The 17,125-nt window shown below is 42.9% G+C and overlaps 2 protein-coding genes across 6 annotated transcripts in view; one reads left to right on the forward strand and one right to left on the reverse strand.

Moving 5' to 3' along the window:
* Positions 1-544: 544 nt before the first annotated feature.
* On the reverse strand, positions 545-15,966 carry FAM217A (family with sequence similarity 217 member A). Of its 2 annotated transcripts, XM_032340995.1 has the most exons (9): positions 15,617-15,966; positions 13,718-13,950; positions 9,043-9,168; positions 7,783-7,870; positions 5,630-5,714; positions 5,458-5,471; positions 4,550-4,624; positions 4,401-4,468; positions 548-2,186 (listed from the first exon to the last, which is right to left on the reverse strand). In XM_032340995.1, the coding sequence occupies exons 1-9, from the start codon at positions 15,632-15,634 to the stop codon at positions 968-970; spliced, it is 1,926 nt and encodes a 641-aa protein (XP_032196886.1). In that variant the 5' UTR covers positions 15,635-15,966; the 3' UTR covers positions 548-967. The 2 variants fall into 2 exon arrangements, with proteins under 2 accessions (XP_032196887.1, XP_032196886.1); XM_032340996.1 differs by lacking the exons at positions 5,458-5,471; positions 7,783-7,870; positions 9,043-9,168 and having other exon boundaries at positions 545-2,186.
* A 66-nt stretch (positions 15,967-16,032) lies between these two features.
* Positions 16,033-17,125, forward strand: part of C4H6orf201 (chromosome 4 C6orf201 homolog) — a 29,825-nt gene continuing 28,732 nt past the window's right edge. For all 4 annotated transcript variants that reach the window (XR_004285189.1, XR_004285188.1, XM_032341000.1 and 1 more), the window contains exon 1: positions 16,033-16,332. Coding sequence is in view for 2 of the 4 variants with exons in the window: in XM_032341000.1 (XP_032196891.1) it covers positions 16,140-16,332 (193 nt within the window). In the remaining 2 variants the exon portion in view is untranslated. The remainder of the gene's footprint in view (positions 16,333-17,125) is intronic.

Below are 17,125 nucleotides of genomic sequence, written 5' to 3' on the forward strand. Positions count from 1 at the left end.
GTAGGCAAAGAGGCAGGCAGAGAGAGAGGAGGAAGCAGGCTCCCCGCAGAGCAGAGAGCCCGATGTGGGGCTCGATCCCAGGACACTGGGATCATGACCTGAGCCGAAGGCAGAGGCTTTAACCCACTGAGCCACCCAGGCACCCTGATACATACACTTTTCTTTTGAACAAGTTAAGATGCTTTCCCTGCTTGCAGGGGGCGGGGCAGTTAAGACTTGCAAGAACAAAGAACTTTGGGAAAGTTCCATTAACATGACATTTCGGCTGCTCTGTGTACATCAACCTTTTCTCATTTTTCCTTTGACATTCCAAAACTGTTGTTAGGTCTGAGTGGAAGAGGGTTGTTTCATGCCTACAGCTAGCTTTTAACCCCAAGAGAACGGGTCTTGCTTTCATGTATGTGACCTGGGAAAGCAACAATTTTTAAAACACTGGAGGATCTAGAGGACCTTGCATATTAATTCAACAAAATCACAAGTAGTTTAGCTTTTAATGGCCAAGCAAATACCAAAAGATAGGTCAAGATGATAGACAAAGGAGATTTTTAGAGATAGTAAAGGAGAGGAAAAAAAAGGTATCAGAGTGGGAAAAACTAAAAAAATAAATTCACTAAGAGGTAATTTACTCTTAAAGCTGTAACGGAAAATGAAATACACCAGCCACCAGTCGATTACAGCATTTACTGATGATGGAATTCTACTGGAAAACACAACAAAAGAATAATCTTTTGAATAGTTTACTAAGGGAAACATTCCTTTGAAACACGATATGCAAAAGAATGTCAAATACGTCAGGATGGAAGCTCTTGGATTTATATATAGACACCTCACCAGTGCTTTTCACAAGTTCCACTCCACAGCACAGCAAGTTCTTCACGTGTGTAATACCTGTATCTCGGCATGATGAACCGTATTTTTTAGCCAAGCTTCTTGGCAATAGATTTGCTCACATTGAGATATAGAAAAGTTACTTTTGATCAATGGGTGAACACTTGTCCTTGCCTACAAAGGAAGGTGATAAACAGTTTAACTTCTGAATATAGAATGGTTTGTTCAATTCTATGTTTTTCTGATAAGGTTTCTTTTTGGTCCTTGGTGCCTTATTGTCTTCTCTCTGATTTTCGGGAAAAGACAGAGGTATAGGCGAAACTGGTATTGGAGACCTTGGTGGCAGACATCTTGTTGAGACCATTTTAACCAACGATTGAGTTGTTTGGGAACTAGTGGGCTTGGCTGAGAGTTCTTGGCATGGATTTATAATGGAGCTTTTGAGATTCCTAATGTCATCACAAGTTGGAATCAACTGTTTGGTGGTGGATGAACTTTTTAGAGGTGGTGGTCTAGAAGTCCATTTGCATGTGTTGCCAGCATTGCTCCAATTCCATTTTGAAGCATTTTGTTCAAGTTTGCAAGACCCAGAACTGCTTTTTCTTTTTTCGCGACTTTTATCTACACAAGTTGTCTGAAGACTCAGAGAGTCTGAAAGTTTTGGCTGTCTCATTTTGGGGACAGCTTTGGAGGAAAAGGGTCGTTCAGTAGCTGCTGGAGCACAGACGGTAGTTTGTAGTCTGGGCCTTTCTTTTTGTATAGTTGTGTGTTGTAATCTTTCCATTTCCAGTAAACGGGTTATCAAACGTTCAACAGAGCTTTCTGGAGGTTCCACTGATGCTTTCCAATTTTCAGATTTTGAGAGGGCTAATTTGTGCAAGTCCAGACTATTGAAAGGAGAAGGGAGAAAATCAGGATATGGAAATACTTCAGTTGGTTCCTCTGTGAAAGATTCCTCAACGTTTTCTATTGTTTCTGGCTTTAAGTTCAGATCCATCTTTTTAAAATAGCTGAGCAAACTATCATTTGCTTTTTCACTTTCTGATACATCACTTTCATCTGTTAAGTTTTCTTCCATACTGCTGTTTCCGTATTTCAAACTCCAATTTGGGGCAGATAAAGTTTCACCATTATTGTTTTCCACAGCTGAACATAAATTAATATAAGGCTCATTTCTGTCCTTAAAAAAGTCTCCATCAGCATAGGGCCAGCAGAGGCCCGATGGCACCTGTAGGCCAGGGTAAGAACCAACTTGCTTATCTACTGAAGCAGTAGTCAGTGAGTGGTTCAGTGTGAAGAGCCTCATGGGGTTATTGGTTACGTTAAAGCCAGTTTCCACTGCAGACTTCTTGAAATCCCTTTAAAAAATGATTTAAATAGTGAATGGTTTGTTGACTAGAATTAAAATGCTGTTAAAATGATAATCAATAAGCAAAATCATCAAAGACTGGGTAATGTTTGGTTTCTAATGGCCTATGCGTATCTATCTGTAAGAGAGATATATTCATTTCAAATATGCTCAATTATATAAAACTACATACATTTTTTAAAGTATACATTACAATATTAACTAGACAACCCCCTGAACATGTCCAGGTGACTAGATCATTCTACCCACAAATGGCTAGCTGTTTGTATGAATGCCCACTCAGGTAAAAAATGGTAATTATATCTATTTGCCCATGAATATATTGTACATGCAGTGATGAGGTCTGAGAAGGGGGCTCTCCAACTCAAACTGAAATTATAGTGAACCATTTAGGGACCTGGGATTAGATGAAAGGAAACTCAAAGAATGTAATTAGGTTACTCAATAAAGTCTACTTTAGCCACTGTGGTTTTAAAAAATTATGCTAACATAAAAGGAAGCAAAACAATGTTTACCAAAAATTATCCCTTAGTAGAAAAAGGAATGAAGGAAGAATGGAAGGGAAGGAGGGAGGAAGGAGGAAAAGAAGGAAGAGAGAGAGGAAGAGAGAGAGAAAAGAGACTAAGTACACAATTAAAAATGATCTCATAGTAATTTTCATTAGATGGTGCTCTTTTATGAGTAATGCTTCTAGGTAGTTTATTAGAATGAAACTGCGAAAGAGAGATGCCATAGAATATTGAGTTTCAAGTTCTTTCTTTTTTTTTTTTTAAAGAGCCTTCCTCTTTTTTTTTTTTTTAAGATTCTATTTATTTATCAGAGAGAGAGGGGGAGAGAGAGAGCACAGGCAGACAGAATGGCAGGCAGAGGCAGAGGGAGAAGCAGGCTCCCTGCTGAGCAAGGAGCCCGATGTGGGACTCGATCCCAGGACGCTGGGATCATGACCCGAGCCGAAGGCAGCTGCTTAACCAACTGAGCCACCCAGGCGTCCCTCAAGTTCTTTTTTTTAAAGCTTATTAGAAATACCGACATTGGAAGAGCTGAAGCATTAATTGACATATATAGTCTCACCCTCTTCTCGCTTCCTTTAATGCCAATTTACAATAAAGACAGCAAAGTATTCTTGAGGGATTTTGAAAAACACTTTTATTTCTATAGAAAATACTAAAAAAATTACTGATTCAGGTAAATATTAGTTCAACTCACTTGCCTTTGTAAAGCAATAGAAAAGTCACTTTAAATCTACAATTGAGAAGAGACACGATCCCTGTTGTTTAGTGAAAAGAGCATGGAATCTGGGGGTGAGGACGTAGGTGTGAAACCCTTTGCCGCCAGAGGTAATGATAGTACCAAACTCGGGGTGGTCTGAGAAGCAAAACAATTACATGAACATACTTTGCAAAAACGTTAAATGCTAAATGAAAGGTATTTTATTCTTCTTTTTTTTTGAAAGGTATTTTATTCTTGATGGCATACTGAGGAGAAACATTTCGGTAACGGAATATTTCACTGATACGGGACTTCCAACTCAACAACATACTCAGGCTTCCCCAGGATTAATAACAAATATCTAACAAACACCGGATTCTGTTTAGTCCTCACAACAACCCCACAAGATAAGCATTATTTTCTTTTATGGGAAAGGGAACTGAGGTACAGCGTGGCTAAGGTCACACATGCAGTAAAGGGGTGGAGGTGGGATTTAAACCCAAGTGGCGGCGCCCCCCGCTGGTAATCCTAGCCACTGCCCTCCACTGACTCAGTTTCCGTATGCTGTGAGTTAGTAGGGTAACATTCAATTCCTTTCATTTGACCTCTGACCTTGAAACCCTTGTTCCCAGCAGAGTTCGTTCTAGTCAAAGTAGCCTTTCCTATGCCCCTCACACTGACGTTCCCTTAGGACATGAGTCACTGCGGTCCCTTTAGCACTTCTTGGATTCACGCCTCGAATTTTGGCATGACGCTGAGTTTTGTCCTGAGCCTCCCGGAAGGAAAGTCCTCTGGGAGACTGCTCCTCAGAAGCAGGGACAAAACTGAGGAACTAATTCTAGTTCTGATCCAGAACTTGGGCTCTCCGTTAAACCACACCCTGTATGTTAAAGTGACCCGGTGTTCAATAAACGGAATTGCCACATGTTTTTTCTCCTTGTAATTAAATGTATCTCACTAATTTAGGGGCTTACGGAAATAAATATTCTCTCACCTGTTCTCCATGGTACTTCCTTCGTTAAAAGGATAACTCCACAACTGAAATATCCCTTGTTTACTATTCTGATAACAGAACAACATGGACATTTTAGTAACTGCACGTGTTGAAAGAAAAATACTTTGAGTATGATGAATAAATCTCACCTGTGTTCTTTTGTGAGCATGTTCTGACAAATTTAGGTCTAGCACCAGTTGCTCTATTGGTATTTCCAAATGGCTCTATAAAGCAGCAGAAGACTTTTAAACACAATACATCTCTATTCCCTGTTATTGTTCTAAGAATGTATAGTTCTTGTTCTAACCAAGAAATATATAGTAAGGTCATATAATACTCCCTTTTATACATGCAGATATCACTTGTTTTTACTGACTTCAGCAGGAATTAGCATAATCTGTTACAAATACCAACACTGTGAACTAATGAGCCTCGAATATCATTAAGATTATCTTTATTTTACTAACCGTTAAGTGTTTTATATTTTGCTCAAAAAAAGTAGATGAAAGATTAATTAACTCACCACTTCAAAACAAAACATTAATCATTTTAGCTGCCTCATCATATCTTAAGAGCTGAGACTACTTTTCTTTTGGCAATGACTACGAAACACTATGGTCACTACAATGTTAATTTCCATTTCTGACATTACTATATTGAAAAAATATATAATAAAATATTAACTTAATGACCAGTTTGCAGCCCTGGAGAACAGAAAAGGCTTTGACTTGTTTGAAGAACTCTACAGAAATGAAATTGAAATTTTTTTTTTTTTTTAAGATTTTTTATTTATTTATTTGACAGAGAGAAATCACAAGTAGATGGAGAGGCAGGCAGAGAGAGAGAGAGGGAAGCAGGCTCCCTGCCGAGCAGAGAGCCCGATGCGGGACCCGATCCCAGGACCCTGAGATCATGACCTGAGCTGAAGGCAGCGGCTTAAACCACTGAGCCACCCAGGCGCCCGAAATTGAAATTTTTAAAGAAAATTTTTTAATGAACATACATATAATTTCAAAAGTGTTTTGTGAATTATTTAAAGCCAAACATTTATCCTTACCTTGTTAATTTTGCCTGAAAGAATGTATATGGAAAAAATGACAATTAATAGTTACATAAAACTGGTTGTATGAAAAACAAACCCCCTTTAATATGAGTGGTTATTCATATTATAAATATGAATGAACATAAATTTGCAGTATGTATAAATACACACATCTAGGATTTCTTACCACCTGCTGCACTGTCCTTTCCAGGTGGGAGATTTTTATTTTCAGGAGCAGGTACTTCTGAATCCAAATTCCAATGAGACAAGTTCTAAAACAATATTTGTTTTAGAATAAACTTAATATTAAGAACACTTTAAAAGCTCAAGTACATAATTTTTCATGTCTGTGGCTAAAATATGAGAAAAGCATAAATTTTGTGACCCATTTCTCCTTTATATAAGGACACTACCAGTATTTTTGAGAAGCATGCAGTGTTCTCTTCTCAAATTATTATCAGCTTGATAACACCTATTAGGAGATAGGCTTTTACAATAATTTATGGTTTCATTCTTATTTTGTTAAAAATAATGACACAGGTTTTCAAAATTCGTTTAAAAATTTTATATTTTAAAAATATAATAAAATACCTAGTTCAGTGTGTCCCTGGTACACAATGGCACATTCACCTAATTTCCTGTATCTGAACACCAGATCTATAAAATCTTTCCGTCCACCAAAGAAAATTCTCTAATCTTCAAATTGTACTCAACACTGACCAGTCTTCTACTCATTCTAGACTCCAGACATTGAAACACACTCAGGAAATATTCAAAAGCAAGTGAAAAATTGAATAGGGAATGGTACTAATATGTACCAGTATTTATGTTCCAGACATTGTGCTGAATGCTGTGGGGGGGAAATGTAGGGTGTGTGCAGAAGAGGATTATAACAATTTATCCTAGAATAGGGAAAGTGAAGAGGTGAGGAATTGATTTTTTTAAAGTAATTTTTAAAGAGCAAACTCAGTTGTTTTCTATCTCAGTGGAGAAAATCCTTTGTAAATTAAACTCAGCAACACACAAATAAAATGTTAAGTATCACCCCCAAACTAAAGCAGGAACAGGGAGAATCAGCTTAAATATAGTACAAGAATTTAATTGGCCCACAAGAAAATTATGTCCTGCTGGGAAGGTAGCTGAACATTGGAAGGTAGGCTGCAGATTATCTTTGGAGATTAATTCCCTGTTCCCCAAGATGACACGTAAATAGGTCTAGCCTCTGTGAAAATCACCTGGGGAGCATTTTAAAAATGATACTTGAGGGGCACCTGGGTGGCTCAGTTGGTTAAGCATCTGACTCTTGATTTCATCTCAGGTCGTGATCTCAGGGTCATGGGCTCAAACCCCAGTTGGGCTCTGCACGCAGTGGGGAGTCTGCTTGAGATTCTCTCTCTCGCTCTAGGTCTCTCTGCCCTTTCTCCTGCTTGCACTCTCTAAATTCAATACACCATTAAAAAATGATACTACTTGATGTGGCGCCTGGGTGGCTCAGTGGGTTAAAGCTTCTGCCTTCTACCCGGGTCATGATCCCAGGGTCCTGGGATTGAGCCCAGCATCAGGCTCTCTGCTCAGTGGGGAGCCTGCTCGCCCCTCCACCCCCGCCTGCCTCTCTGCCCACTTCTGATCTCTATCTGTCAAATAAATAGATAAACTCTTTAAAAAAATAAAAAATAAAAAATGATACTACTTGAAAAAAAATTGCTGTAAGGTCTGACTCAGTAGAATGAAGGTAAGTCTCAATTATTTATATTTTTAAAACCATCCTGACAGATTATTAGACTTCTTTCAGCTCTCTGATCCTGGTTCACTAATGTACAAAATAACATGTGGCAGAAATACCCTTACAGTGACACGAAAAGGAAAGCTGATAAAAACTGCAAGGTGAGATCTTTTATAAGATTAATATAACCCAATCTGTCAACCGGTAAGGGAGGCTATCAACTACACACGAGGTCTGCTGGATTGCAAACTTCTTACAGGTTGGGAATTGATAACGCTTTCTGACATCCCCCCAGCCTTACCAACATTTCTTACAGAATACCTATGAAAGAATAAAAAAAGGTGAGCACAGCCTGAGAAAGCAAGGTAGCATCTTTCAGGAAATTCAGTGCAATAAGAACCGTTTCCAAATTCGGAGAGAAGCTGGTTAATTTTTCCTTTGTTAAAAGAAAGAAAAAAATTCCCATTTGATATTCCAAAAAATGCCAAGAGGACAACTCAGTGCAAAATGCTCACAGAGAGAGAAAGCTGCAGGGATGTAGGCAGTCAGATTCAGTGGGAGGGAGATCTTGACCAGGGGAGGGGCCCAGATGCTCAGGTTAACACCATTAGCCTTACCTCATGGGAGATGTTGGTTGCACGTGGGTTGGTACCACTGTTCTCACCATTTCTTCTCCCCATTTTGCTCCTCTGTTTCCTTAAAATCCTATACAGGTTATGGGACAAGCACATTTATGGGTAAGGTACACAATGCTTGTTTTAAAACCTCGAGCTTTGGTTCCAGTCTAAAGGAGGTCCAACAGTGCTTCAAGTGCAGAACGGGACAATGAGGGCACATGAGGGCTAACAGTACGAAATCAGCCAGAAACAAGGGGCAAGCCAGTCCAAAAAAAAAAAAAAGAAAAGAGAAGAAAGAAAGAAAAAGAAAGAAAAAAAAAAAAAAGAAGAAAGAAAGAAAGAAAGAAAAAGAAAAAAAAGGAAAGAAAGAAAGAAAGAAAGAAGAGAAAAGGCACTAGGAAAAGCAAATTGTGAGATCTAACTGATGGAAGATGAGGAAATTAAGGTCTTAGGTGAGAACAGAGACACTATCAGACAGAAAGATAAAATACAAATTAGAAAGAACATGGTGAATTATCTGGAATTTATATAGCAGGGCCATGAACTCTGCTTTTAATTATTCAAAACAGGTGCTATGTTTGAAAGCAGGATTAACCTTACAGGCAGGACAGGCACCCCGTGTGGGTTTCGGGGTCACTAAAAGGCCCACAGGGCCAAGCACCACTCTCCAGGCCCAACTACCGCGGTATGTGAGCCCACTGCTGTTTAAGGTAGAAGGATCCGAGAACTACCAGGTAACGGGTAGAAGAACCAACCACCGGGTTAAGGTAGGACTATCCGGAAAGAATCACAAATTAAAGCCACCGCAGTAATCAGTGTATTTGCGAATTGTTTACAATTTATTGTCTCCTAGAGGGAAAGGTGCATCCTGAAGAATCAGAGAATACAGTAAGTATTGCTCCCCCTGCTCCATGCTAGGCCTGGGATGCGACAATGAAGAGGAGGGAGTTTGATGAACAGGTGGCGCTACGTGGGGACACCCACGTGTGTGCCACGGAGGAGGGCGCCGGGCGCCTGGAGGCGGGGCCCGAGGACTCGGGGCCTTCGTGATCAGGGGTCAGGAAAGGAGCCTCGGGGCCGGAAGGCAGGGAGGTGCAGGTGGGCGGCCCCAAGCCCGCGGGCGAGCAACCCCTCCCTCTCGTACCAACACCCCCCCCCCCCACGCCTCCCTCGGGCCGGGGCCGCTCGGTCGCGAGCGCGGAGCAGGGGGCAGCAGGTGGGGCTCGCGGGCGCGCCCCGGCCCCGGCCCCGGCCTCTTACCCCACCGCGCCGCAGGCCCACGTGTCGTCCTCGGCGTCGTCTCCGAGGGCGCTGCCGGCCCGAGGCCCGGGCACCTCCGCGTGCGGGGCGAACGGCTTGACGGGCGCCCCCTCGGACTCGGCCTTCCTGCGGCGGGAGGACAGGGAGGGCAGCGGGCGGCGGCCGGCCGGGAGCACGGCCCCCTCGGCGCTGGACGGCCCGCGGGCCGCCGGGACCCGGGCCGGGCCCAGTGAGGCCAGCCTCGGCCGGGGCGGCGGCTCCGCGGGCCTCCCCCGCGGCCGGGTCGCCCGGCAACTACCATGGAGCGCGGGCGCCCCCGACGGCTGGGCGTTCCACCGGGGCCACCGGTATTCCGGGGTCACCAGGCCGCCAGGCCCGCGGCACGGGCGGCGCCACCGGGGGAGGGCGCCGAGCCGGAGCCCGGGCCGCTGCGCCCCTCCGCGCCTCCCCAGCGGCGGCCCGGCCCGCTCGGCCATCGCGCGTGGAGGGGCCGCCCTCGGGCTGCGCAGGGGCGGAGGTCACGGCCGCCGGGGCCTTCCCAGGCCTTCTCGGGGCCCTGACCTGACCCTGACCTGAGAGCGCTGCGTGGCGCCCCGTGGGGCCCTGGCGCCGGTTCGAATATAGCCAGCAGCTCGGGGGTGCAGTGCGTTAGACCAAGCTCGCTCTATGTATTTGCACCCACCATGTACGGTCCTGTCTGGGTTATAGTATATGGTTTTTAAATAATGCAGATGGAAGAAGGAAGGTATCCCAGCTGAGAGCAAGCCCACGGCTGGTCGTTCCCGATCAGTCCTTGGTCTTACAACAGAAAGAACAAAAGCTGATTTTTTTTTTTTTTTTTCTACCTGGGATACATGTAGACGATACGAGGCCGATTTTCTCCTCCAAGTGCCTATCTCTTACTTCAGACACTGAAATAAGTGTGTGGGGTGGCAGAGGGAGGAATACACACACACACACACACACACACAAATGGATATATTATAGATATATATGGATATATATGTGGATATCATATATATGGTTATATTACGTATATATATACACGAATATAATATGGATATATACACATTATTTTGTACATATGTATATAACAAGTATATATATATATGTGAATACTTACATATTTATGATTGATATGTGGGTGTAAGTAAACAAAATGTTTACTAAAACGTTTACTAAAAATGTTAGAGATATTTTTTGTAATGAGGCACTGACATTTGAGAAGACATTTTTGCAATCCTTTGCTGATGATACATTCTGTTGGGTTGAACATCCGACTGTGGATTCAAGCCCCAAAATACTTCATTAAGCATCTAAATGCACTGGTTCTTAACATTTGGGGGGAAGCGATGCCATGCTCTTCTGAGAGTCTTCCCAGAAAAATGCACATAGAAAACCAAATGTCCAACATAATTTCAAGGGTTTGTCAGCTCTTGGATCTCCCTCCCCCACCTCCTACCCAGAGGGGTCCGTTCCTTCTTCTGCACATCTGTTTTCCTTTAGTAAGGCCGGCTCTGACCCAACTTCAAAGACACCTTCCCATCCACATTACTCTATTTCATAACACCCTGTTTTAATTTTTTCTCTGTACTCTTCACAGTCTTATTAATCATGTGTGGTTTTCTATTGCCTGTCTCTTCCCAGTAGAATACAAAATTATGATGGCAGAGGCCTTGCCTGTCTGGTTCATTGATACACCCCGTCACTTAAAACTGTGCTAGGCATGGGATGCCTGGTGGCTCAGTCAGTTAAGTGTCTGCCTTCTGCTCAGGTCATGATCCCAGGGTCTTGGGATCGAGTCCTGCATTTCGCTCCCTGCTCAGTGGGGAGTCTGCTTCTCCCTCTGCCTGCAACTCTCCCTACTTGTTCTCTCTCTGAAAAATACATAAAGTCTTTTTTTAAACTGTGCTAGGCACATAGTAGGAGCTAAGTAAATATAGGAGAATGAATATAAGATTAGCATAGGCCTCCCTCCTAGGTGCTCTCTTCTCCTTCAGACTATTTTCCATTCTGCTGATAAAAAGCACTGATCTGCTCTAATGCCCTTCTAATCCCAAAGAATAAACCAGGCTTTAGTGTCTGCTTATCACTTCCAGTGCCTACATATATGCAAACACTCAGATATTTTTTACAATTCTTCTAAACACTCTGTCTCCTCCAAGGACATACATTCCCCCCCCCCAATAATAGCTCCTTCTTTTGTCCCTCCTCCCTCCTTTTACCCACCTAGTTAAGTCCTATCCATATAAATCTAGCTCACAAATCATCTTCCCCTGTTCCCTCAGGGAAGGATAAATTGCTACCTCTTCCAAGACCCTTCATTCCACATTATTATGATTTATTTGCCTTACAATTCCCTTCTCACAGTTACATTATAATTATTCATTTACAATATCTCACTCGCTATATTTTCCAATGCCCTAAAGGGCAAGGACCTGGCCTTATTCTATCTGGCCTGGTACCTGGCATATAGTAGGTACTCAATAATGTTGGAATTAATTTAATTAACTCCAAAAAATAACATTTGCAAGAAATAAAATTTGGTTATCATGGGGCAGGCCCAAATGCTGAACATTTTATGTAGATTAATCAATATTATACTTTTAACAACACAGTTGAATTTGGTCCCATTAGTATTCCTATTTTACAAATGAGCAACCTGAGCCTTCAAGATACTCTTTTTCCCAAATTACAGTTACTTGAATTGGGTAAATATTGGGGGTCCATGTGCTCCCAGCTAACACATTCTACAAATATATCAGCTGGGAAAAAGATTTTTTTTTTTCTGTTCTCCTGACAGGAGATGAAAGTGATGTGTGCATATCTGTATCGTGCACGCAGGTCATTTATTTACTTCCACACCTCCCACCGTCCTTGCTTTATGTGGTTTCTGCATTTTTCCTTGGCTTCAGAACATGGACTGATCCCCGATCCCTTAAAGTCCCTCTGAGATTCGTCATCCATAAAATACATCCCCTAAGATTCTCTCTCTCTTTTTTCTTGACAGAACATATTCCTATAAACCTTTATAAATTCGACTCTCCTTCCTTTCTCTGGAGACTTTTTGAATGCTTTGACATCAGCATAAAAATCATAAAGTTTTAAAACGATAGTGACAGCCTTGTCCCTGTAGAAAGTTCTACAGGAGAGCACGCAGCTCGGGACAGTGGAGGAGACCATGGCTGAGAGAGAGGGAAAGTAAGAGTGAGACACTGTTGTCGTGGGAAATATAAGGGCAACGATGAGAATCATACGCACACTTCCGAGGACTTTGAGTCTGGTTGGCTGTCATCCAGCCTTGAAGGAATGTCACTAGGACAGTGGAATGGTCCCAGATCGGGGCAGCTCTAACATCAGTCCTTAGCACAACAGAACACACCTTCCTTTGAGGCCTCCCTAAGGCCCCTCTGGGAATTCAGCTCTCAGAGGTAGCATCAGGCTTGCCTTACTTTAAACCTGTATCTCTTTAGCTAATCCAGTGAGGAAAGGTGAGGTGATGTTCTGTCTCGTGGCGTTGAACAAGCTCTTACATTGATGACCACAGAGGTGGTCTGAATTGGTGGAAAGAAGGGAAGCCGTGGGCCCATCTCTTGGTCGGTAAGCATGCTTTGCTGCTCACCTCAGTTTCCCCTACTCTGAGAGAGGTGACAGTTTGGGCCCCACAGAAGGACTCTTTCGGGAAAGCACTTTGATAAGACATTCCTTTTTGTAGCCCAGGGTGAGGCAAAGAAATGTCAGTGTCGACACTACTTAGCCTCTAATTATCCTGTGGGGAAATCCTTCCTCTTCAGTCCATCTCTTTCAAAACCTTTCATATTTTTAGGTAACCCGCGTGTTTGCCTCCACCTCCCTTTATTTGCCCCTGCTGCATGGTCAGCGTCCCGGCTGGCTATTTACTGCCATGGAATCTTGTTCAGTGTAATTATGTAAATATTGTTAGGAAAGTCAAGACCATATTTTCTAATTAATGACATGCATTTTTTGTTTCTCAGGTACATACAAGGCTATGCAGTGGGAAACACTGCAGTTCAATGCTGGGCAATTATATTTCGTGTTGTGGTTAGTGTAACCAGTCCCGTGCTTCCCCTGTTTCCAGTTCTGCTTTCTCTTTTACAGGTATAATGTTCACAGAAATGGAGTCCTCAGTCGAGGACAATCAGATTTATCCCCAACTGAGGGACTCCATTTCTGTTGAACATTTACCTGAAATGTCCTAACTTTCTGGGGTGTGTACAATTCCCTTTTTAGGAAATACGTATAAAAAATATTATTTTTAGTTAGAAGTTGTTTTTCTCTTTTAAAAATTCACCTTGAACACTTTGCTTCCTCGTCTAGGAGACCATGATTTTGTTGCAAAAGTGTCACAAATCTTTAAAATATATTCATTCTTAGAATGAATGTGATAGAGCTGCCAGGAATATCTTTCCAAAAGACAAACAGACCCATGGGCAAATTCTACCACCTGTAGAAGTTGCAGCCAGGACTTTAGAATAAATTCTCCACTGTATATGTCCAGTTCTATTTTAGATTTTTTTGCAGGACTTGATGCCTGCCGTTGGAATAACTTTATGGCTTCCTGTCCTTCAGACATGTCTATGCTCTTCAGTCGTGTTTTCTTGGCCTTACATCACCAATACACTTGGAAGCTTTAAGTTTCAGGGTCAGGACTTACTTTCTGGTGCCAGGAAAGGTGTAGCCTGGGTCCTCCTCCTGGCGGCTGGAACCCTCCCACCTCATCTGCTTTGATCGGAACACTCTCTTTAGAACGCTTTCTTTAAGAAACTTGGAGATGATCTTTTCCCTTTGGACGTTACTGAACACTTTGCCTTCTGGAAGCCAGCTGATCTTGTCACATCCGCCGTGGCAGAGAGGAAGGGGAAGGTGTTCCGGAGACACAACAGCCCTCTTTGGAACAAAAAAAGGAATTGCCGCTTACCTAAAAGTCATGAATAAGAGATCAGCCTAACTAGAAAAACACCCCGTGTCCTGCAGGTGATATGCTGTGGGAATCAATTTAGTTTAATAACACAAACTGTTGCTCTACCTGAGCGGCGCGGCTGGCCCTTCCTAGCAACTCACGGTCGCCATAGAAAGGGAGGGACTGGCTTAGGAGGATTCTCTCTCATCTTTTCTTTGAGAAAATAATTATATGGTACCACTGTGGTTGTGGAAATGGAAATGCTTCGATCATGGAAGAATGGTGTTGGAAATAAGCCAACATCCAAACAAAATACAAAATAGAAGGGTCTGTTTCATCAGAGCACATTCCTTCTGTAGGCTGAGACCTGGCTGGCTGAGGTTAAGATTACAGAACTAGTTAGCAGCAGGGGGGAACTGGGGTCCTGAACAGTGTTCTCTCCACTGCGGCACAATTAGAGAAAACCGAAGGAGATAGATTCCTTGGAGAAGTCTTATCCGTTGCAAAAGACATGTGTCCATCAGATAGTTTACTTAGAAATAAAATGTCATAATTATGGCCTACTTCTGATTTCAGTCATTAAACCAGATAACTAGAAACACTCCATCAGTTGCTATGTCAAACCATGATTAAGAACATATGGTGGGCATGAAGGGTACAGTATAGGGAATACAGTCAATGGTATTGACATTGCATTATATAAATACATCTTCATCGATTAATTTATATTGATATATAAATTTATATATAGCATTATATATAATAGCATTATATATGTGTATCAATTACTTTATATTGATATATCAGTTTATATATAAATACATATATAAAAATTTACACGCAGTATAAAGAATCAATTTTAATATATCACTTCCTTGGCCTGTTGAATGGCTTAAAACATGGTCTGTTCTTTTTGGTTTAAAATACTTAGAGTAATACACTCAAGTTTGCTTAGAAGAAAGAAGTCTCCGTCTATCAAAATATTCTACCCCTCCTCACTTCCACCCGTTCCCTTCTCTTCCCCAAAACACCTGTGACATTATGAGAATCACATTCCATTCAAGCGGTTCTGATTCTATATTTTAAGTATATTTAAAATACACCTCTTTGTGTATGTTTAAAAGTCTTAATTTTTAAGTTTGCAAATGGAAAATGAACCCGAAAGTTAAGAAGTGAAAGTTGGTATCTTCTGCTCTGGGCACTAACATATCCTACGATGTAATCCTGGAGTTTTTATAGTCTTGGCCAAGGGGTTTTACATTTGGTAAAAAGCTGGCCAACTCTCCCAGCGCTTGCCCTCTGCATGCCTGGCCCCCATGGCTTTCCCTGTTTCTGATCACTTTGTGATTTCCAGCCAGTTCCTAGGACAGAGCAATGACAGTGAACCCGGCCCCCTGGGTGCAGCATGCTGAGATCAAATAGTAGCTAGAACCACTCTTAGTATTTGCATGTTTGCCCCAAATCTGGGAGGAGCCCGTGGCACCTTCTGTCTTGCTCTGGGCTGTGCCATCGAGTATGGGAACTTAAGATGATTTAGTACTTCTGTCCGGGGTCCACAGTGAAGCATGGCTTCTGCCAGTCAAGCTAGAATTAAGCATTTGGTTTCCTCTGTTCAGTCTGGAGAAGAGAATAAGCAGCAGGTGGGCTCCTTACCTGTGTTAATCTGGACATTTCCTCAGTTTGGGATGATGGACCTCGTTCCTCAGTCCTGTCGGGAACTGTGTTGATGTCAGCGCTCTCCCTCAGGGCCCCGTCTGTCTGTGGAGTCGTAATTAGGCACACCCAGGTGGCATGGCCCAGGCGGAGCCCCAGCTGGAGAAATGGCACTGGAGGCGTGCACCCTGGCCTCCCCTCATCCCTTCGGGAAAGCTGTTTTCCTCAGGTATTGCTCATGGTCAGACAGGAAACCGGAGTTTCTGCCTGAAATCCCTGTAAGACTTGGCAAGGTGTTTTTGACTGGCCGATTTCCTCTGGTTTGAAGATAGGAGGAGCACTCAGTGTTCTAGACCAAGGTCCAGGCCATTGTGACTCTCAGAATGCTAAGCGATCAGAGACCAGAGAAGGGATTCCATAGCATCTCCTCAGAGATGGAGAAAAGTGTGGAGAAGGAACAACAACAAGGAGTCCCACCTTTTCAATTTTCTGTTTGTTCTTGTCTCGAACTCAGTGGGTCATTATGGGGACAGCCAAGAACAACCACTTCCCACTGAAACTTCCTCTCCTAGGCAAACCCAAGACCCTGAAAAACTATGCGCAGCCCGAGGTTCTGTGTCACACCTTCGAGACTCTGTCCAGCCTTCACAGACTGCTGCCTAACCATCTGATGGAGAAACTTTATTCCTACAAGAGTGAAGAGGACAAACAAAACTGTACGTGGGTAGAGAGTGCTGTGAGTTCTTTTAACAAACACACACCTTACACTGGCACAAACTCCTGCTTCCTTTAGCCACAAAGACTGTTTTTTGTTTGTTTGTTTGTTTTGTTTTGTTTTGAGAGACAGAGCAGGGGGTGGGGCAGAGGGAGAGAGAGAGAACCCCAAGAACACTCCCCACAGAGCGCCGAGCCCCACAGGGGACTTGATCTCACAACCTTGGGATCATGACCTGAGCTGAAATCAAAAGTTGGATGCTCAACCGACAGCCACCAAGGTGCCCCAAGAACTGACTCTTTACAAGGTGAGTGTGGTCCATCCTGGAGACCCTTGGTCCTATGCGTAGCCTGCCCAGCAATGGCCTCCAACATCACTCCTTCCCATTCCTTTTCTTTCACTGGTCTTTTATGATCTGGGATAAGTCTATAACTCTTCTCTCAGCAAAGCTTACCTATGGAATGATGGAAAGTGGACTAAGTGGGAAATAACCACAAAATTTAAGGTGTAGATGTGATTTTGAGATGAGTCAGAGAACTTCAAGTTGAAGGTCAGGCCTTTGCTCTCTTTCCTGCTGCTTCTTCCTCCATTTGTACCTCTCCAGAGAGAAGCCGGATATTCCCCCCCACCCCACGAGGCCTACAAATGACCTTCTCTTTCTGGAGTTTGGAGTGGCCCACCACTGCTGGAATCCCATCAGGACAGTTGATAACTGGACTGATTTGCAGAATTGAGTGGAGCTTGGCTCCTGAATTGTCATGTTTCAATGAAGCAAAGGTAGCTGGTAGCCACTT

Source organism: Mustela erminea, chromosome 4, assembly GCF_009829155.1.
Source record: "Mustela erminea isolate mMusErm1 chromosome 4, mMusErm1.Pri, whole genome shotgun sequence".
NCBI classification, from domain to species: Eukaryota; Metazoa; Chordata; class Mammalia; order Carnivora; family Mustelidae; genus Mustela; species Mustela erminea.

Excerpts from the sequence above, each read along its gene's own strand:
- FAM217A (XM_032340995.1), bottom strand. Across the intron at positions 7,871-9,042 it reads TGGGCCTGCGGCGCGGTGGG|GATTTTAAGGAAACAGAGGA; the intron begins GTAAGAGGCCGG and ends TAACCTGTATAG. Across the intron at positions 5,715-7,782 it reads CAACCAACATCTCCCATGAG|AACTTGTCTCATTGGAATTT; the intron begins GTAAGGCTAATG and ends ATATTGTTTTAG.